General features: G+C 34.5%; 3 protein-coding genes across 4 annotated transcripts; 1 reads left to right on the forward strand and 2 right to left on the reverse strand.

The window, feature by feature from the left end:
• The first annotated feature begins 318 nt into the window (after positions 1 to 318).
• Positions 319 to 4,425, forward strand: LOC117110821 (tripartite motif-containing protein 2-like). The gene is made up of 2 exons (XM_033253654.1): positions 319 to 391; positions 1,171 to 4,425. The coding sequence occupies exons 1-2, from the start codon at positions 340 to 342 to the stop codon at positions 3,426 to 3,428; spliced, it is 2,310 nt and encodes a 769-aa protein (XP_033109545.1). The 5' UTR covers positions 319 to 339; the 3' UTR covers positions 3,429 to 4,425.
• Positions 4,426 to 9,014: 4,589 nt separating this feature from the next.
• LOC117110890 (GDP-fucose transporter 1-like) lies at positions 9,015 to 14,231 on the reverse strand. Its single transcript, XM_033253723.1, has 6 exons — positions 13,906 to 14,231; positions 13,000 to 13,060; positions 12,588 to 12,728; positions 11,801 to 11,917; positions 11,092 to 11,200; positions 9,015 to 10,446 (listed from the first exon to the last, which is right to left on the reverse strand). Exons 1-6 carry the CDS (start codon positions 14,103 to 14,105, stop codon positions 9,896 to 9,898), a joined length of 1,179 nt encoding a protein of 392 aa, XP_033109614.1. The 5' UTR covers positions 14,106 to 14,231; the 3' UTR covers positions 9,015 to 9,895.
• Positions 14,232 to 15,124: 893 nt separating this feature from the next.
• LOC117110919 (dolichol-phosphate mannosyltransferase subunit 3-like) lies at positions 15,125 to 19,165 on the reverse strand. Of its 2 annotated transcripts, none has more exons than XM_033253768.1 (5): positions 19,030 to 19,165; positions 18,185 to 18,313; positions 17,286 to 17,315; positions 16,637 to 16,714; positions 15,125 to 15,612 (listed from the first exon to the last, which is right to left on the reverse strand). In XM_033253768.1, the coding sequence occupies exons 2-5, from the start codon at positions 18,305 to 18,307 to the stop codon at positions 15,559 to 15,561; spliced, it is 285 nt and encodes a 94-aa protein (XP_033109659.1). In that variant the 5' UTR covers positions 18,308 to 18,313; positions 19,030 to 19,165; the 3' UTR covers positions 15,125 to 15,558. The 2 variants fall into 2 exon arrangements, with proteins under 2 accessions (XP_033109659.1, XP_033109668.1); XM_033253777.1 differs by having other exon boundaries at positions 18,185 to 18,315; positions 19,033 to 19,098.
• Between the last annotated feature and the right edge of the window lie 2,986 nt (positions 19,166 to 22,151).

Genomic DNA, 22,151 nt, shown 5'->3' on the forward strand with positions numbered 1-22,151 from the left:
CTATCTCGCCATGACAACATACAACTTTTACTATGTCGACTTGTCAAGATAATCTATCTAGCCATGTCGACATGATATGTATATTATGTCGACTTGACAACATAAATTATCTTGACAAGTCGTCAAGTCGAATGGCACTTAGGTGCTTCTGTACAAAATATATGCTTTATGATTCTTCAATATTATTTCAACCCATCTAAGTGTGTATTGAATAAATATATGAACTTGGCAGCAGTTCAAAATAAGTCACACATGATTGCACATAGCTAAAAATAGAGAACTTGGAAAAACCATTATTTGCGATCACCCAGGCAACAGTTTAGTGCAGTGTTTCATTCAATGGTTGATGTTAAATACTGTACTCATAATATTAACTGGTTGAAAATCAGAGGTATGGTCATTTACAGCCTTAGAGCTATAGCTTAAAGTTAAGTTAGTAAGTTAACATTTTAACGGAATTCGAAATAGAAGGGCTTTAGGATAGCCTAGAGTCTAGGCTAGACCACCTTGCCCAGCATAGTTGGGGTTGAGGCAAGAAAATATATGGTAATAGCACCTAGATGGCTGGAATTTGATTAATATTTTCATTTATTCTTAATTTTGTTTATAATTTTGAAAAAAATTAGGGGGTGGGGACCCTCCCCTCGAATACACCACTTTTACTTTTGGTAAATTAACTTTGTTGTATGCTGTGTATTGATCAGACCGAAAACAAAATGTAAGTGCTACATAATCAAATGCTATAGAGCCGGCCTAACTGTAGAATGTTTGGATAAAACTTATGTCTGATATAAATAGTCTATTTTGATACCAAAAGTTAAAACTACAATTGCATAATAAATATAATGGACACAAAACTTCTCCAACTGTGTGGGTAGCCATTGAGCAGGTAAAGAATTCATTGATAATTGGCCAGGCAAAATAATTATAACTCCATGGCCAGAGTGGGACTTGCAAATTTGTGTGTGAATGGGAATTGCAACCTCTGTGCCAACCTCTCTTTCCCAATTTGAAAACGTCTTGCAGTTTGTACTCTTATACTATCAATGAAGCCTCAAGTGATCCTTACTTATTTGTTATGACTCACAAGATACAGTATAGCTATTTCTCAAAAATATTGATGAGAAATTCCTAGAGAGAATGTGATATTTTTTAACGTTTAATTCACAGGGTTATTCAAGATGGCCACCAGTCAGCTAAATCAGTTTTGGGAAAATGTTGATGAGAAAGTGCTAGAGTGTACCATATGCTTGAAGAGACTTCAAAATCCTAAATCCCTCAACTGCCTTCATACATTCTGTTTGGCATGTCTTGAAGACTGGGTAAGGAAGGAGAAGGGCAAGCTGACTTGCCCAACTTGCTCAAAATCATATCCCATTCCAGAGGGCGGACTTCAAAAGCTTCCACCAAATACTTTTATAATTAACTTATTAGAAACCATTGAACAATTTTCTGAAAAAGATCAGATGAAATGTGTTTGTGGAAAAGGACAGGCAAAATACTATTGCCAGGAGTGCAGACAGTACTTGTGTTCTGCTTGTAGTGACCATCATAAAATATTGCCAGTTTTGGCAAATCACAAACTACATTCAGTTGAGGATGTGCAATCGATGACTCCTTTAGAGATTGCATCGTTACATCCTCAGACGTGTTCTCTTCACAACGAGCCTTCAATTTTGTTTTGCTACATATGCAATGTTCCAATTTGCATGCATTGCACAATTACAGACCACAAGGTGTGGGAAGGGGAACACAAACCAATCAGCATTTCAGAAGAGTTCCAAAAATTAAAAGAAACTTCAGCAACATTGGAAAAATCAGCCAATGACTGCAAAACCAAATTGCAAAATGGCCTCAAAGATGTTATTCAGACTGTTACAGAACTAGAGAAAAGTAAATGTAAGAGTTTGAGCGATATTGACAATCATGTGCATGAAATGGTCAAGATAGTCCAGGAAAATGGAGATAAAATGAAGAATGAAGTAGAGACAAACTATCAAAAGAAAAAGAAGGTGTTAGATATACAAATAGATGAACTAAAATCAACCATATTTGGTATAGACACAAAACTAAGTTTTCTTAATCAGTTATTGAAGAGTGATGATGCTACAGCAATGCAATCAAGTGAAACATTAAATTCAGCACTGAAGGAGAGAATAAATGAATTGCCAAAAACAGAGCCTGACGATAATGGAAAAATTTACTTCTTTGTAAACAAACAGCAAATGGCTTCATTGCAACAATGTGATATTGGGACTGTAACACAATTTGCAGTAGATTGTTTAACATTAAAGGGAGAGGAATCTGTGACTCAAGGACAGACATTTGTTGCCAAAGTGGCAAAAACAGGTGAAAGTGAAATACCTGCAAATCAACTGAAGGCAAAATGTACACAGCTTATTGAAAAAACCAGCATCATGCAAGTTCAAGAAGATGACAATGGAGATTATTCTGTGACAGGAAAATGCACTAGTCCAGGAGTTTGTAAACTATATGTGAGTGCTGATGGTATACCAATTAAACAGTCACCAATGATGATCAAAGTAGAGAAGGAAGGATTAGTAAATATCATTAAAATAAAAAAAGAAGATGCTGTAAATGTAAATCGATTCCAATACAGTGGGGCAGTAAACAAAAATGTTGATGTAGTTAAGTGTGAAGATGATTGCTTACTGGTTTCATGTGGGACAAATGAAATGCTGAAGTACAAGCAATCAGGAGAATATATTGGTAAGGTTACACTACCACAAGGTGTGAAAGTTGACAGAATGTACAAAATGAAGAATGGTAACATAGCTTTTAGAGATACCGGTACATTCAATCATGACATCAAAGTATGTAATATGTATGGTCAGGTGATCAAATCAATTGGTCAGGTGATCCAAACATTAATTGGTCGTGGGTGGACGCAATCAATTGCTCATGCTCAAAGAATGTCAATGGATAATGGTGGTATACATGTAGATGAGGCATCAAATGTTATGTATGTAGCAGATTGCGAAAATGGCTGTGTGGTCATGTTTGGTATTGACAGTGGCAAAATGATGAAAACCATAGGGTGCCAAGGTCAATTAAATAGAGCAACTGATGTTACTCTTACAAATCAAGGAAATCTTCTTGTATTGGATATGGGATATGGATTACAACTATTTGATAATGAGGGAAGGTTCCTGAAAGTCCTTGTCAATGTCATAGCAGGTAATGGGAGGTATCCACTAGCAGTAGTAGTTGATGAAGATGACAACATCATTATATCAAGTAATCACAAACTAGAGCTATTCAGTAGTGATGGAAATTTCATTAAAAGAATTAACAAACCAGAAGATAAAATCCATCACCCATTGGGATTATCCATCATTTCATATTATCCAAGGAGACTTGCTGTAGCAGATAATGGGGACAACACTGTCAAAATATTCAATTATTAATTTGTTTTAAATTGTTTTAAAATCAAATTTTAATCACCTAATGATATATCAGTTGCCATATATATATTATGAATGCCTTCAAACAAATGGGTAATAGCATCACAGTATAAGATATTCTGCTGCTCTCTCATTAGTGTGTTATTTACATTTTATTCACTTGAATGAATACAAACAAATAATCGTAAGCAATCAATTATCAATTCAAAATTCACCTACTAATACTCAAATACTCAGACACTTTTGTTCATCCATACATGCATACAGAGAAGTGTTTTCTGCTGGCAAAATAAATAAATATAAAATCAAACTACAAAACATTTCTACTTAATTATTTTACAGAGGTTGACAACCAGAACCTCTGAATATATATAGTATAATGCCATGTAGAAATTATACAAATTATAAAAATATTATTAGACATTATTATATAATTAGCTGTTAGATACTTTGATATTAACATTTAAATAGACTTTGGCAAGTTTATTTTATAGGCCTAATAATTGCTTCATTTATACAAATTTGTTCCTTTTAGGAGTTTTATAAAAGTGTATTAGTGATATTATGAATTTAAGTACTAAATTCATAAATCAAAGAACATTTTTTTAAAATCTTTATTATATTTGTTTTGAAACAACAATATTAATAATATTGCTATTTGAGTTATGTGTTTCAGTAACATAAGCTTATTACTGATATTCATTCCTTATTTCTTTTTTTTTTTTGTGGAAATGAAATTACAAGAGTAAAATCTTGGGTCTTCACATTGGCATGGATTGAAGATCTGTTGCTAGAAATTGTACTGAAATACAGTAATGGTAAATTCCACCCCACATCCCTACCAAAAAAATGTAACAGTCCACTCCCCTAAGGAGGTGATTTGCTGAGGAGTAATAAGTTTTAACATGAAAGACTGAGACACAGAGCTTGCAAAAGGTTCGGTTAGAGAGGGAGTTAGGAAGTCAAAACAGGCTTTGGATCCTTGGCATGCCAATAAACATCTACATCCTACACTTTGAATTCAGTAGAGAGGTTGTGGCATCCCGCATGGTCCCCTACCGAGTCCATATTACTTTTATCAAAAGTCCTGTCTTTGATCTATGGTCCTGTGAAGGACTCGCGCATGTGACCACAGACATTCCCCTGGATATAAAAGAAAAAATAGTGTAGTTTTATATAGCGCCATATCCATCTAACATAGGATGCTCAGGGCACTTGATATGTGGACTAGGAATTCGAGCAATGACTTTCTGCACCCCTAAGGGTCCTTTCCTGTCTGTGTACCCGGTAACCCGGTACCAGCAACTCTCGTAGTCCTTCTGGAGGATACGACCAATGGATATGCGTTCTATAACTGGTTGATATAAGAGGTTTAATTGAAATTGAATAATACTATTAATAATAATAATAATTTAATACATATGAAACAAATATATAAAACTAAATTACTGTATATGATTTTGATAATTATGTCGTGGACCGGAATGATGCTTTACCGTATTTTCGTGTTCCCTAATACTTTTGTATGGATCGCTGCATATCATCTGCATAGATTGCTGTATCTGCGTTTGGCATGTCCGCATAGCATGTGGCTTGTTGTTATAATGCATTTGCATCGGCTGCAGTGCGAGTGGATATTTGATTTTCATTGAAGGAATTCCGTTATAGGAGGAAGATAAGCATTTTGTTGTAGTCTTTGTGATTCGATTCAGGTATATTGAATTGATTCTGTTTGAATTCAGTGCATTTATTATTGTAATTGCTACGTAATGCTCATTTAAGTTTAATGATTGTTTAAAATAATTTATAGTGTTCTCATAACTGATAACTGATTGCCATAGTATTGGTATAGTGGTTTCATTACAGGTGGTAATGATCAGTGAAGTTACAGTGATAACTATAATGAATGGTTCATTATTTTGCTTTCAGGATTTTTTTGTTGTTAATATTCATGCATATTAACAGTTTATAGAATAGTGCGAGATAAAGTTTGTGGCAACCAACACCGTAGTCTTTCTTCTGTTTGTCTCGTAATGCTCTCTACAACAATCCAACTTTGAGGAGCCTCACACGCTCACATCTAGAGGTTGAAGCTAACCGATCAATACCAGATTACTCAGCACCTCGACAATAATAATAAATGCTATTTTTGAGCATTTAAAAAAAAATTTTATTCGCTTCTATTTTACTGGACCTTTCTGGTTGATATAAGAGGTTTAATTGAAATTGAATAATACTATTAATAATAATAATAATTTAATACATATGAAACAAATATATAAAACTATTTTACTGGACCTTTCTATTTGTTGGTCTTTGAATTGTTTTTTTATTGAATTTGTAAATATTTAAATTTTAACAATGTAATCTGTTGTATGTACAGGGGTTGCAGACACATTCGTGTTATGGTGCATTGTTGCTGATGCAACCCCTGGACCGTTTGATGTCAAATAAATGAATGAATGAATGAAAATGCTTTGCTTGCAATTATAGTCTGGTTTTGAGTACATTATAGGAAATAGAAGCCGAAGGACATATTATTTCCCGAAAAATATTGCCAGAAGCCTGTGGGGCTGAAGGCAATAATGGCTCCTAAGGCTTCTATTTATTAGTGTACGAAATTACAGTTGCTAATAATAATTAATAATATAATAATGTAATATTGATGGCATGAATTGATATCATAATGAAATAATATATAATTTAATGATATTGATGGTATAAATTGGTATCGTTTTATATATAATGGTTATTATACATGGTAATAACTATAATACGTAATGGACTATTAAGGTATTTGATATGAATATTATTGATTATAATTTATGCAGTACTGTATGTTTCTTTATGTAGCAAGTCCCATCATGCTTTCCAAAATGTAGCAAAGATCTTTTCAATGCTTATTATTAGCAAGAAATGTTCCTGGCTGCTATTTTTTTTTAGTTTACAGTGAAATACATTCATAAAATATTTTCTTAAATATATATGTAGCAAGGACATATTTCTTTTTCATTATTTTGATGGTACACAAATTATCAATAACTATTTTAAAGTGGTTTATTTATAAATAATGTTATGTGGATAATTTATTTTTGGGGTGATTTTTTGTTTTTATTTCCTCTTTATTTTTATGGCACCATCACAAGTCAGTGGTGGATCCAGGAATTTGAAATAAAAGGGCCCGGGGAAGAACTTTCACAGATGGGAGGATCTGTAACACCTCAGCCCCACAATGGTTGATGAGGTAAGAAATGTATGATTATGAGACTTCTTGATGGCTGGAAATGGCATTCTCAGACATAAATTTGAATATAGTTTCTTTTTTCTCCATTGCTATTTAAAATTTTGACAAATTTCAGGTGGGGGCAGACCAGTTACCCAACCCTTCCCAAATAAATCCACCACTGCAAGTTGAAACCTTAATTGTTTGATACACCTTTAGCAACCAGGTTTAAGATTGATAATTTTCTAGTACAGAGCAAAATTTGAAATCAGTAATTTTGATTCTTAAATATTTATTTAGCAAGAAATGGTTCAGTTGCACATTTTTCTTGTATCTTAATTTTTTAAGAAAATATGGCTATGAAAAAAAAAAAGGAAAAGTGACCGAAGTTTTGGTTTGGACAGATAACTAAACAAACCATGCGAAATACTTTCATAGTATTTTTTTAGTATTTTATAATTTTCTAGTACAGAGCAAAATTTGAAATCAGTAATTTTGATTCTTAAATATTTATTTAGCAAGAAATGGTTCAGTTACACATTTTTCTTGTATCCTAATTTTTTAAGAAAATATGGCTATGAAAAAAAAAAAGGAAAGGTGACCAAAGTTTTGGTTTGGACAGATAACTAAACAAACCATGCGAAATACTTTCATAGTATTTTTTTAGTATTTTATAAGAATTTTTGCCTAATTATTATGGTTTCCCATAAATGCAGTACAGTAATGTGCTTGGAATGCTTTAAAGTATTTATTAATTGCTATGTTTAATTCATCGTATGATCGTAATGCTAATGTCACAGGATGCAATCTATAACATGATGCATTGTCACGTGACAGATGATTTAATGCAGTATTGTCACATGATTTCCAATGAGGGGGGCGCCAGTGGAGGGGCCAGGACCCGTGTCGAGAAGTGCTGGGCCCCTGTCAGGGAGTGCTCCCCCCTAAAAACACAATTCTCTGGGAAGAAAATTAATTACACATTTTTACATACAGACTCTTATACAGACATTTATGATAGTTTCTTGGACCCATTCTGAGAGATTTTGATCACGCCTATTTGCATTATCCCTCGACCAGGGACATTGGACCCACTAATATACTAACCCTGGCACCAATTTAAAGTTTATACATAAATGAAGTGCATTCTTTTATTTAATTTCAAGGCACATAAATACAAAATATATAAAACAAAACATATAAATTGGCATGGCAGATGACACATTGAGAGGTGACATATGTTGTAACATGATGTCATGTCATGTTTGTGTTTGAGATGATATAAATGCTAGAATATTATTTACTTTTTTAGCCTTTGTGCCTCAATATACAGTATGTGTTATCAGTTGATTTGTCAATATTCCATGGCATATTGGTTTATAGCTAGTAAAAAAAACAACACTCATTTAAATTCAACGACTGATTATAGGGATGAACAGTGTTCTCACAACTGGTAACTGATTGCCATAGTGTTGGTATAGTGGTTTCATTATGGGTAGTAATGATCAGTAAATTTACAGCGATAACTAATTAATGAATGGTTCATTATTGTGCTTTCAGGATTTTTTTTGTTGGCTGTTAATATGTATACATATTAAGTTATAGAGCAGTGCGAGATAAAGTTGGTGGCAACCAACACCGTAGTCTTTCTTCTGTTTGTCTCATAATGCTTTCTACTATCCAACTTTGAGGAGCCTCACACGCTCACATCTGGGGGTTGAAGCTAACCGATCAATACCAGATTACTCAGCACCACGACAATAATAATAATAAATGCTATTTTTGAGTTTTTCTTGCAATTATAGTCAGGTTTTGAGTACACTATAGGAAATAGAAGCTGAAGGAGATATTATTTCCTAAAATATGCTAGAAGCCTGTGGGGCTGAAGGCAATAATGGCTCCTAAGGCTTCTATTTCCTAGTGTACGAATTATGACATCACCACTGAGTGAAAACTATTCAGCATAAACTATGAATATTTAGCATATTATGCTGCTTTTATTTTGGTGGTTGAGACCACTATTTTAGCTAAATTTTTACAATTTTATAACAGTGGCAGCACCAGCAGGGGGGCAGCAGGGGCTCAATCCCTCCCACCGGCAGGTCAAGCCCCCCCCATTGGACAAAGCTCGTTGGGCAGTTGGACTAAAAAATATATAAAAATAGGCCCACGCCAAGCCAACATGTCTCTCACAATCAGTGAGTCTCATTTCTGGCCATCCTGTCAGACAGGGGGACTTGGGCTCTCAGCCCCCCAGAAAATATATCCTAGAGCCGCCACTGTTTTATAACCTTTTATCTTTATATTATAAAATGTTATGATGTGATGTTTGTGTTGTGTGTATCAATAACCTGTGAACAATCAACCAGAATTTCAAACTGTATATTTTACTGTGTTTGACAATAAAGATTGAATAGTTAGCATATGTACTGTGAATAGTTAGCGTATACCCTGAATAATCATCATGCAGCCAATACAATTAAACATCACACATTATTATTCTGCCCAGGTACAGTACCCATACTCCTAGAGATGTAGACAAAGGTATATAGCCAGCATGGAATTATGGTTGAGGGCAGGAATCACATCCTCTCTACTATACATATCAATTTTATTTTTTTTTTTACAAATCAATCCTCACCGTGAATTCATCCTGGCTGATGAAATGTACATAGGCTGAGCTCTTAATCACTGATTGGTAAGCTGACATTTGAATAATATTAACCTGTCTTAAACGCTCAGCCAATCGAGGCGCCTAATATGTTTAGATGTAGGCTGGTTTCAACACTGCACATCTCCCCCCCCCCCCCCAGCCTATGCCCATACTTGAAATTTTAATTAATGTAGATAATACAACAGTGTCTTCGTGACTGTTTCTATTGTCAGAAATTTATAATGCAGTACAAGAGAATTCATAGTTTTGATGCAATAAGTATTTAAAAATATTAGTCTGTTATTGAAATACTGTAGAATAATATGGTAAATTTTGCATGGATCTTACTTTGCATTATGTAATATACAGCTTCATTAATTATATAAAAAAGGTTTTTGAAGTAGCTCTCATTCTCGGATAAGGACTAAACCGTTTTCCCGGTGTACTGGTCCATTTCAGCCCCCTGTCCAGCCAAAGAAGGAGCGTTTACGTTGTGGCCCACGTCAGGTATACATACCTGCAAATCCTTCTACCACACTGTAAGCAAGATCATACACACTAACTACGTAGTAATTTCAGAAGAAGAGTATATTATTAAACTTTATAACCACTTGGTTCAGGTTTTCCTAGTAGAGGTTCTTTTTTATCCTCTTCTACTCTTGCATTTGTATCGTGTGCTTTCTTCATTTCATTCCGCCTCACAATTGTATAAGAAAATGACCCACCTAGAACCAATACATTACTCATCCACCACAAAGTTGTCTTAATATCGTGAAAATACATAATTGCGAGAATTGTCTGTGCACATGCTTTAGCAGTCCCACTAATATTATGCGTCAGAGGGCTTGTCACTTGAATCTGTAGTCCGCTAATGAAGCCTATTCCAAATCCAAAAACCCCTGTTATTGTCATTATCAGCCAGAATGTACCGCTATAAAATTGGTTAAAATTTAATATTTCTTGAATTTCACCAGAAAATATTAACACTGGGATAAACATGACCACGGCATTGATGTTATTGTAGTACATGAGACGCCAGATGTTGTTGTCAACGCTTGGTAGAACCTTTTTAGTATAGATGGCATTAAGTGAAACGCACAGACTGGCAAGGATACCATAAAACACTCCTTTGTAATTGAGAACACCTAATAAACATAAGAAAAAAACAAAAATTACAGTTAAGGATAGGATAGGAGTATTTCGATGTGAATCACACAAAGGATAGCCCACTAAGTCCGAAGACTTGTTTCCAGCGGGGAATTGGTCAGTACACCTGGAGACAATCCCCTACTCTTTTCGGAAGAATGTATTGTGTTCTTTAACATGCACATGGGCCATAATGCACACAAGACCAATGGCTTAAACGTCTCTTCCGAAAGACGGTGCGCTATCATAACTTGTATTTTAGCCCTCCAGCTGAAACACAAGCAGAGGCAGCCATGGGAATTGAACCGGGGACCTAGAGATCTCCACGGTTCAGCACATACACAGTGGCTACCACCCCTTTAGCTGACTGAGCTAAGCTGATCATAAGAAAAAACAAAACATATAGTTAACGATTATTCTTACACAAAAAATTAACAATATATGGCCACAAAGTAAAATACAGGTATACCTCTAATTAAAGACCTCTGCAATTAAAAAAAACCACTCGCTATGGTCCCAAATTAACAATATCTTTTATCTTTATTATTCTGATTACAGACTATGGAAACCCCCAGTCCAAGAAGTGGTCTTTATTTGGTAGGAAACCTGTATAAGAATTTAAGTACTGTACTATTATAGTTTACCTGTTATTCCCTCTTGGTCGACACCCAATATAAAGCCGCTGATGATCACTATGCAACAGATCAATGCTGACTTTGAAGTAGTTTGCTTTAAAATTATGTATGACATCACCTACAGAAAAAAGAAAGAAAAATCAACAACTATTGATATTCTCCAGAGTGCTACAACCAACATATAAATTACACAAAACTACAGAGGGCGCCATATGGATAGTAACTACAATATAGACTAAATTTAAATTTCTTTAAAAATATGTTTTGTCTCAAAATCTTATTCAAAGTACACAGTACAGCAGCAAACTGTAATAACAAACCGTCATTCTTGTATGTAATTACAGTAATAATATGAGGAATAGTACTGCAATATCAATAAAGTACAGTAGTTGGTCATTGTAGGACTACACCATAAATTGGTTGTTAACGTCTACAGAAAATTATTTCGCAATTTATTTTGGATTTTTTTTTCATGTGTGAGGTTGGGGTTGGGGGGGGTGGAGAGGTTGAGGTGCTCAGGCCCCATGAAAGCCCCCTGGGTATGCCACTAGTATACTGTATATTCACCCACCCAAGGCAACTAATACAATGAAAATTGTATATGATCATTATGTTCCCAATGACCAGAAAAAGACTTTATATCCAGTCCCCTAAGAGAAGGCAAACTACCACAAAAAGTATAAAATACAGCAGTTGCTTAGAAAACTGAAATACTCACCACATTGAAGACAGTTGTAAGGGATCTTCCAACGTTATAAAATGCAACACCAACATACTTCAAACAAAGGTTGTTAAACATTATCATACCAACAAAAACGAACGACAGAGGCAAAACCTATAGACATAGAGATATCGAGCATCATTACCAGATATTGTTTTTTTCTACTATATAGTTAAGTTGAAAATATAGCTTAATTCAAATGTAGACTACCTACCAATAGATTGCATTGATTATGACAACTGATAATGATCAATCATTCATCAATATATTACACATCTAAATGTATTTTTGATTGCTTATCGTGTACTTAAATTTTATGTTAATTTGCCTTAATTTTAATGTTTTTAAAATAGAATAATAATCAATTAATAACAGTAGCAAACACAATTTTCAACACCATGCCATGGCAATGAAATGGCTGATCATATACTGTATATTCCATTAACCTTTACCCTATTATTATTATTATTATTATTATTATTATTATTATTATTATTATTATTATTATTTGTTATTATCAATATCAAATAAATTATTGGATAACTTGAATCCATACCCATATAGATGGATAGACAGACAAGTGAAAAGATGAACTGATGAGTAAATTGAGAAAAGAACAAATGGATAATTGATAGATAAGTGGATGAATGAATGGATGGACAAATGAATGTATAGAGATAAATGATGATGAAGGAATACAAGAAAAATAGGTGAATGAATGATTGAAGAAATAGAAGAATGAATGAATTAATATATTTATGTAGAGTTTGATACTGTAGCCTACCTCTCTAGTCACACGGTAATCAAACTTTAACTTTGGGAACTCAATGACACCAGGAAATATATGTCCCAGAATGCTCAGTAAGACACAGAGTAGCACTGTTACGATGCATTGGTAGCAGGTGACAAAGATCGGTGCACTCAACTGAAATATTCATAAAAAACAGATTTAATATTAAATACGCAGGCCATGACATCTGGGCTCCAAATATTAATTGCTACTATCCAAAACTCATACATAAAAATTAACATTATGGATAATATTCTTCTGACAAGCTCTAGCGCATTGATATAGGAAGACGGGTTTAAGGTTAAGCATCAAGCCAGCTCCACCAATCAACACCTCAGATTTACATTAGGCCAGTCAGAGCAATATCTATGGCAAGAAATGGTTCAGAACAAGAAAATATAAATACCTTAAGATCCTCACTGCTAAGTAAGTATTTATTCAGAAACACAAGGGATATGGAAATAAACCTGTTGAGATTGAGAGAAAAACAAAGCTGGTCAAAAGACAATAACTCAAAAAAATCAATAAAACTACAGCATAACTGAAGCCAAAAAATGGCAATAAATCAGAAACTTTAATAATTCTTTCAAAATTGCAAATTTAAATGCAGTCAGGTGGTGATCCAGTGATTCCCCCCCCCCTCCTTTTTGTCACTGTATGTCATCAGTTTTAAGCATGAAATAAGCGCTACCCACTCACTTATATTCTGAAAATGTTGTGCTCCCCTCTCCCCTACCCCTCCCCCCTTGAAAAATTCTGGATCCGCCCCTGACAGTTATCTCGTAAGGCCTAACCAATAAAAGCAATAGTAATATATCCTTTATAAACCATAAAATTATTATTATTTTTTCTATAAAGTGGAGGTGTTTTTTGGGTGAGAAATGGAGAAAATCGTGTACTGTATTTTGGCTTAACTTGAACCATGACCCGGCGATTCGATGGCAAGCATCTTTCACAAACCCATTCTCACGTTCTATATTCCCCAGCCCAACAATAACTTCCGTCTTGATTTGAAATCGAGAAATTCACCCCTAATTAAGACCTTTCTTTACTACAACCACTGACAGTAAGTATAAACATAATTTACCCAGTATTTATGTCAATTTGATGGCGTCTAACCTAGCCACACTTACGGTATCCTTCGTTACGATTACTAGGCCTATGGCTATGCTGAAATACTGCGATGTTTCCCGTGACAAGCTATACTACTACGTAGTACTAGGCCTAGCCTCCTAGTTAGTTTTAAAATTAATATGACACACAATAGTCGTTTTGCCATGAACATTGCTATGACTCGGAATGAAAATCTTACCAGTACGATGCTACAGTTAGAGCTATTTGTAGGTATATCGCGCCAAGGCTACCCCGAGCTTTGCTACTCTGCCTCATCGTTGCTGTTGTTGGTACGCCGCCGCCGCCTCGGCCAGTGTTTCCGTCGTCAGGAGGTGGTGTTGAAGTTGAAGAGGAGTGTAATTCGGAATTATTATCGGTCGCATTGCGTGAACGCATCATTATTGTAAACAAACATTAATTTGTTGCCTTGTTTCGTGGCAATGCATGATCAGAGAATTAACATAATAATGACTGCACAAAAATTAAATTAAATTCAAGGTTATCCATTGTTAGTTATCACAATGCAGGCATATAGGCAGTGTGGCTATTGTATACATACAAGCAAAGAATATAGATACTTAGTTAGCATAAAAATGATTCTACCATATTGTTAATTTAAAATATATTAAAACAATGTTTAGAATATAATAGGAGTGATCCTTTGCCTACCTGTTATCGTACTGAATACTCAGTATGTTTACAACACAAATACTTACCAAAAATTTGCAAGTGATTCAGGTGAGAATCGAACCCACGACCTCCAGATATCTAGCCTGGTGTCCTAACCATTAGACCACTGAGCTTGCGCAGTAACTAGTTGAATCCGATCTCCAAGTAGCAGCGGTACTGCTAATGCTATTTTGACATGTGTTGGCATGAGGAAAATATCATAAGAGTGAATAAAAGGGACATTTTGTAGAAGGGCTATGCTTGATATAATTGTAACATCTTGTTCCTTTTTGAGCACTGTTATTGTTTTGTTGAATATTATATCCGATTCTGGACAGGACATTGCGTACAATGACTTCCTGAGGCATTCCTGCTGAAGTAACCATTGTCTTCACAAGTAAAAATCTTACCCAATGAAATGAGGCATGGATCTAGTAGTGGGGCATGGCTCCCCCCACTGAATTTTAAAATTTTAATGCATATTAATATTGTGTATTGAAATAAACCCTACTCGCTTATCTATTCTCAAAATGTTGTGCACCCCCCGCCCCCCCCACCAGGTATAGTAATAGAAGTTGGTAAAAATTGATCCACAGGTTAATATGCATGACACCACAGCTTACATGGATGATGTGCTTTCTCATGGAGAGTGTGTAGATAAATTTTCCATAGCACAACTTCTGTGTAAATTTTTGTCTTGTAAAAAAAACACAAACAACAAATGACAAAAAAATAGAAAACAACTACTGTAATGTCAATTAGCAAACAAAATTTATTTAAGATGCACTGGAATTTGACATGGAATTATATAGATAGTAGATACTCTTAAATGTAGCAGTCTCAAATATTCCAACAATCAGTGAATGCGAGCCAACATTAATCCTGTTGAAAATGTAAACATCCTGAATCACTGATTGCAGTCATGTTCTCCAGATTGTTGGCACCATACAACTTTACCCCCACCACTATCCACCCCAACCCCCACATTTTTTTATCTAAATTTACATACTATTCGCACACATAAAAAGGGTGGTATTTAACATAAACCATAAATGAATTTTATCATTCAAAATATTAATGACATTCCTTTTATATAAAAAGGAATAATTTTATATAATTCCTTTTTTTATAAAATATTAGGACAACTTGAGACTGCGATTTCAAACATGAATTCTTGCGTTGGTCATGAAAACTTCAATCCCTTCTTTGTTAGATCTCTTCTAGCTTCTTCAATTTCCTATAAATAAAAAAAAATACAGATGAGTAGATATCCACATGATGAGTTATTAAGCTCTAAGCTGGGCAAAAAAAAAAGATTGTATGCCCATATATAGTCATGATGTGCCCATATATGGTCATGATGTGATGTCATCATGACCATATTTAGGCAAGTCACATGTTTTTGTACAACACAATTTTATATCCTGAACAGGGCTTTAGATTTTTGTTTAAAATTTATGGTCAATACAAATGATTACCTCATTAAAATATTATGATTACATTTATATACTTTACAATGAGTACACATAACACAATTATTTTATTTATTCATATATTTATATAGCGCCTCCCTTTGCAGATGTAGGAAGACCATCTTTCCCTGGTCGTTGTGTCCACATGCTTATCAACCCCACCAGGTACACACTTTATATTTCAAGGTATACACAAGCAATGAAGATAAAGTACATTGCTCAAGGACAGTGGTGGTGCCAGTGGGGGCAGGGGGGAATTTTCCACCCCGTCGGACAGGCCTGGACGTCCCTGTTGTTTGATGCCACGACTAGGTCGTTGGATGAAAAATTAAAATAATAATTTGACTTTACAAATTGATTGCTAATCCTTAATAAACTAAGAGCAAAATTTGGACCATACTAAGCCACAAAAACTCTTCCTGTAAATCCTACCGGGAATTTTTTTTATTCTGGGCTGTCGACAGAGGCTCTGGTTGACCCTTGGCTTAGACCCCTCAGTCGGAGCCCTTGTCAGCAAATTTCTGGCACCACGGCTGCTTAAGGACATCAGTGGAATGTACTGCGAAGAATTGGAACTGGAGGTTGGGAAACCAAATCAACGCCCCCACCACTGTGCCACTTCTTTACTTCAATTATCATTATAGGATAGACTGCACTAGATATATACCAATTTTAAATTACAGTATAGTGTTCAGGGATCAAAAAGCAACAATTGTTGCTCCCTATCTCTAAGAAAAATAATGGCAACAGGTATAAAAAACAACAGCAACACAATGCTTTTTAACATACTTGTTTGAGTGATGCCGCGGCTTCTTCACAATCATTAAATGTAGCGACTCGGTAACCAATGACAGCCAATGAATAACTCTGTAAAAGTAACATTTAATAAACATCTGCTAAGAATCCCAATTTTTTTTTTATGAATAATAATAGAAATTACAATAGTACAGGCATTAAAATAACAATAATGAGGATGTTGATTATGTTATGATAATATCACAAGATAATAACAATATGGACATCCATTTGGATGGATGAATAGGGGAAAATAATTTCACTCTTCATATCCTAAAATTATTCCATAATGTCCCCATGTCTTTAATGAAAACAATTCAACAAAAAAATAAGGAAAAGCATTTATGGTATAACAATTGATTTTCCTGCCAGATAAATTCCAATCAATCAATCATTATTCAACCAATCAATCATTTATATAGCACCAATGATAGTACGAGATAAATGTTAAGTGGCACTCAGAACATGCGACTGAGAAAAGGTTAAATTTATTAGGATGAATGGATAAATGCATGCAGGCATTAAATAGAATGGTAAATAGGAAGACCCTAGGTAATAAATGGATAGGTATATCTTGAAATATTTTAAAGACCAGATGCCACATAATTAGTTCTGTGCTTGTAAATGTAAGAATCATACTTACCCCAAACACAATGATTAGATACACTGGTAGCTGTTAAATAAAATAAAATAAAATCAACATTTCAATTGTGTGGGTGTGGGTGTGGGTGTGGGGGGGGGGGGGCAGACGGTGCAATCGCACCCCCTAAATTGTATTAGGAAAAAGAATTGTTTTATTATATTGTTGATATGATTTACCAGTGAGAGTGCAACTTCTAAAAATGTTTGCACCTCAGGCCCAGCTATGCTGGGGCTGAGGTGGTGTGGACTCAAATTCTGCATCCGCCCCAGCAATGCAAACAGCTGGTGTTACTATTCATTGATCAACTTTTAGATATTGTACATTACTTGCCACAATATCAGAATCTATTTAACATAATAAACAACTTATAAAAAGACACTGAGGAGTGAAAACCCATGGCAGTTTGACTAAGATATTTTGTTGTCTACCAACTATACAGGAATTGTCTCCCAACTGTAAGGGAATTGTACTAGTTGAGAGTCCAAATAGGAGGTTGTGGGGTGGGGGGCATAAGGGGAAATAAGTCTATGTTTATTTATATATACTTTAATATATACCCAAAGTATATAAAAGTGTGTTATAAAGAGATATAAACTTTGTTTATTAATACAGTACTGTTCTCCACCCTGAAGATGGCATCAGAAATAAGTAAAGTCTGTGTCTATTGATATACATTTTTATATACTTTTATATACACAAATACTAGAAAAGTATTTAAAATTGTATATATAAATAGACATAGATTAGATACTACTATTCTGTGAGGTATTCTGTATTGTTTAAGTTTGCTTTAATTTGTTAGGTTAATTTTTTTTATGCATCATCTTGTTTTATACAGTACTGTTTTTATACAGTACTGTATAAAATTCTTTTAAAGAAAATCAGTTGTTTTTACTTACAGGCCAGAGAATTTCATATACCCTTGAGTCTAATTGTATTGGTACCAGTTGGAAAACAAGCGATGACCAGACAGTAAAGAACAAGGATAGTCCAAACAACCACTGCATCAATTTCGTCGCCATGGTGACCTGATTAAAACAAACAAAAGGATTTTATGCAGCAATGCATGGTGAGATACTCTAGATGTTCATTTAATTTCTATTTCATAACAAGTTCTGAATAATATTTAGCAACGTTTGATTGATATTAAATATATATTCAAGTTAGTTGGTTATAATTGGGTCCCTGCATGTGTTGGCTAAAAATGCAATAGCCAAAATTAATAAACAAATTTACATAAAACATGGAAATACACCTAGATAAACGAATTGTGCCATGCTCTATGTATGAATGTGTTTATGGATTGATGGTTAGGCCTACTAAGTACTACTCTACAGACAGCAGTAGACCTATCTATACAAATTAAACTTCAATCGAAGCAACGCACGACCGATTGTACATTTAGAAAGGAACTCTTTAACAATTATTCTACATTGTACATTGCATCGAGCAGTTATTACTACACCAAGGCGCTAAGGGTAAGATACCTCCGAGCTGAGCCTCCTCAGTTTCGACTTTCGACGTGGTGAATCGAAAGGCGATCTTTGCCCGACTTATCTACAGTTTTTTAAAGCCTGCCCTCGTTTAGCAGAATCCCTACCTAGGCCTAGCTATTTCGGCATGATTTCTTGACATTCCCTTAAAACTAATGGAATGAGTAAACACTAGTTTCACATTTTAATGTTCAAGCCAAATAAAATTCCCGTACAACCCACAAGAAATGCATTAAAGGAAAAAAAATTACCTTTACTAACTGCACAGCAGCGAGGTCAATCCATAAACCAAGTACTGTGTACCACGACGGTGATTTCCCCTTGGTACTGGAAACTATAGAGGGCGGAATTGTTATCGTTCTGTTTGCGTTATCTGTCCACCGATCTCTATAATAAAGCATAGGTTAAAGATTTCCCACACGAATACGAGCGGTACTGGGCAAAGACAACTTGATTTCTTGCTTCAGACAAGGTATCCATTTGTAGAAGTCTTATGAAGCTAAGCCTATCCAATAGTGACGTTAAAGGGTCAGGACCAGGACATACCTTCGACTTTAGATTGACAAATATATATGTTAAATACAGACACAATGTAGGCCTATACGCAGTCCAGTTAAAATATGAAATTATGTATCGAATGATAATGCAAGCCATCGTGTCGATAAGGAAGAAGCATAAGAAGATAGAAAAATAGGAAAGAAATTTGGAGCGGCTGAAATATTTATCGAAAATAAACAATAATAATCATTTTGGAATTATTGCATCATGTTTTTGTGAAAGTTTGTTGGCACTAATCTTCAAAGGTCAAGGTGCCGGTAGCCTACACTTTTCATATATAGGCCCTATATGAAAAGGTGTATTAATAAAGCTTTAGTACGGTAACGCTAGGCCTACCGTATATAAGGGAAACAAAATCGGATGAAAACTATGAATCTTACCTTGAATGATTTAGTAGTAGTGCATATATAAAAGAATATGCTATAATAGAGATCAGTGGTTCTGTCTGTTTGCTGGGTTCGTACTGAGCCAGAGTTAGTCCATTTTAATATATCGATTCTATAGTCGGCTTCCTTCTTTTAAGCAGTTTAATATATGTATATAATGATTTACTCGTGTAACTCCTACTCTTGTAATTATTTATGTATATAGTTTTTTAATATAATGATTTCATATTTTTTTAATTAATAATTTAATATTTAATATGTAATAATTTACTACGTTTTGCAGCTGTACTGTGCTATGAGAAGACAATCTTTCTATATAGACTATTTGTGGTGTCTGTTATTTTGCGAAATAAATAATATATCAGGATTAACAAAATTAATTAAATAAATAATAAAACGGTATGTCTCTTTATATATTAAATAATTTAAGATTAGAAGTTTGTTTTCTATCTTGGTCTCATTCTGTCACTCAGTAATATGTCATTTATATAGTAGGCCTACTATAGACACTTTTTAAATAATAATAATAATAATAATAATAATAATAATAATAATAATAATAATAATAATAATAATAATAATAATAATAATAATAATAATAATAATTTCTATTTATATAGCGCATATTGCAAGAAACTGCCTTTATGCGCTTAACAACAACTAAAAAGGATTTAAAACAAAAATAATGATAAATATAGTAGTAATAAGGTTTGGTGGCAAGCACTGCACGATCTCTTAAAATCAACCAACCTTTTTTATTTATGTTTATTAGTTTGTGTGAAAAAAAAACAAGAAAACAAATGTCCTAGTATTTTTCTTGCTTGAGTCACCTAGGTAGGTAAAACAACCACCTGTGTAACAGGAGCAGGTTCATGGAATTTAGGCCTATATCATCCAATTTGATATCTGCAACTTGGCTATTTTGAATATTTCGTTATGTTATTCTCATACATAAAATTGCATTCGCTTTGGCTTGTGGAAGGTGCTAATACACGACAAATACAATTTGAATTCCTATCGTCAAGAGGTGCCGCCGAAATAGGCGAGGTCGAGTAAATTTGTCGTTATAGAGCAAAGAAACTGTTCCTTTGCTCTATGATCTGTCACAATGAACAGTGAACAAAGGAATAAAAAGTGAAACAAGAAATATGGGCATTGATGGGAATGTGAACGCCAAGAAAGCGACACCGGGCTAGTTGAGCAAAGAGATAATGACAATGGATTCCTGATGATGACATAATTAATGTCGAAATATTAAATCCCGACACGATGGCTTGCATTTCATTTTGGAGTATGCATTATACTATCTTATCTGAGATTAATCAGTGGACCTTTCGGTTTATGGATTTGATTGTTAATAGAAATGTAGTGAATAGATTGGTATTAATGTACATAGGCTATCTGGATTTTTTATTCAAGTTTGGACATCAGTATTTATTTATTTATCATCATCATCCTCATTATCAACACCTCTCAGTGGTGGCTCCAAAAATTTGCAGACAAGTGGTCCGACAGGGGCCAAGGCGTCCAAGGACCCGTCTGATGCCTCAGCTACTAACTACCAGCTCGTATCGGCTGTTGTGACAGCTATCAATAATGAAATGTCGCCCTCTTGCGACCGAACCTTGGATTTAAAGGGACCACATTTTTAAATGTAATCTTCAATAGCATAAGTTTAAAGTTGGAATAAAGGATATTTAATTAGAATAACAGGGAGTGGAGATTTGCCACACACCACACCTACTCTAACCAAGTTTGGGTTAGCTGCTTTTTATATAAATTATAATACAGGTCTCCATCTAATTAAAGACCCCGTCAATTAAAAGACCACTTTAATTCACAAAAATATATTTTATCTTTATTATTCTTATTAATATTAGAAACTAAAGTGGCTAACGACCATGGAAACCCTAGTCCCAGAAGTGGTCTTTAATTTAAGGGAGACGGTAGTTATAATGGCTGCTCAAAAAGAAGAATAGTTATATGCCGGGCACCCACTGCGGCCGATGGTCATCGGCAGCAGACGGTGTCGTCTAGTGCTCTCAGATGAGTGGAGTTTCGCCGTGCGACGGCCGTACGACGCGTGAGTGCCCGGCCCTACAGGAATGATTATCAGTTGTTATGGCAAAGGCCCAACAAGATGAATTAATTTATCATTATGCATTCACTGATTCATCCATCCACCCGTCCTGTCTCTTATACACATCTAGATGTGTATAAGAGACAGCATTTATATAGTAGGCCTACTATAGACACTTTTTAAATAATAATAATAATAATAATAATAATAATAATAATAAATTTCTATTTATATTGCGCATATTGTAAGAAACTGCCTGTATGCGCTTAACAACAACCAAAAAGGATTTAAAACAAAAATAATGATAAATATAATAGTAATAAGGTGTGGTGGCAAGCACTGCACAATC

The sequence above is a fragment of the Anneissia japonica genome, unplaced genomic scaffold (genome assembly GCF_011630105.1).
Source record: "Anneissia japonica isolate Jap-2015-1 unplaced genomic scaffold, ASM1163010v1 scaffold1511_len2985839_cov193, whole genome shotgun sequence".
Classification (NCBI taxonomy): Eukaryota; Metazoa; Echinodermata; class Crinoidea; order Comatulida; family Comatulidae; genus Anneissia; species Anneissia japonica.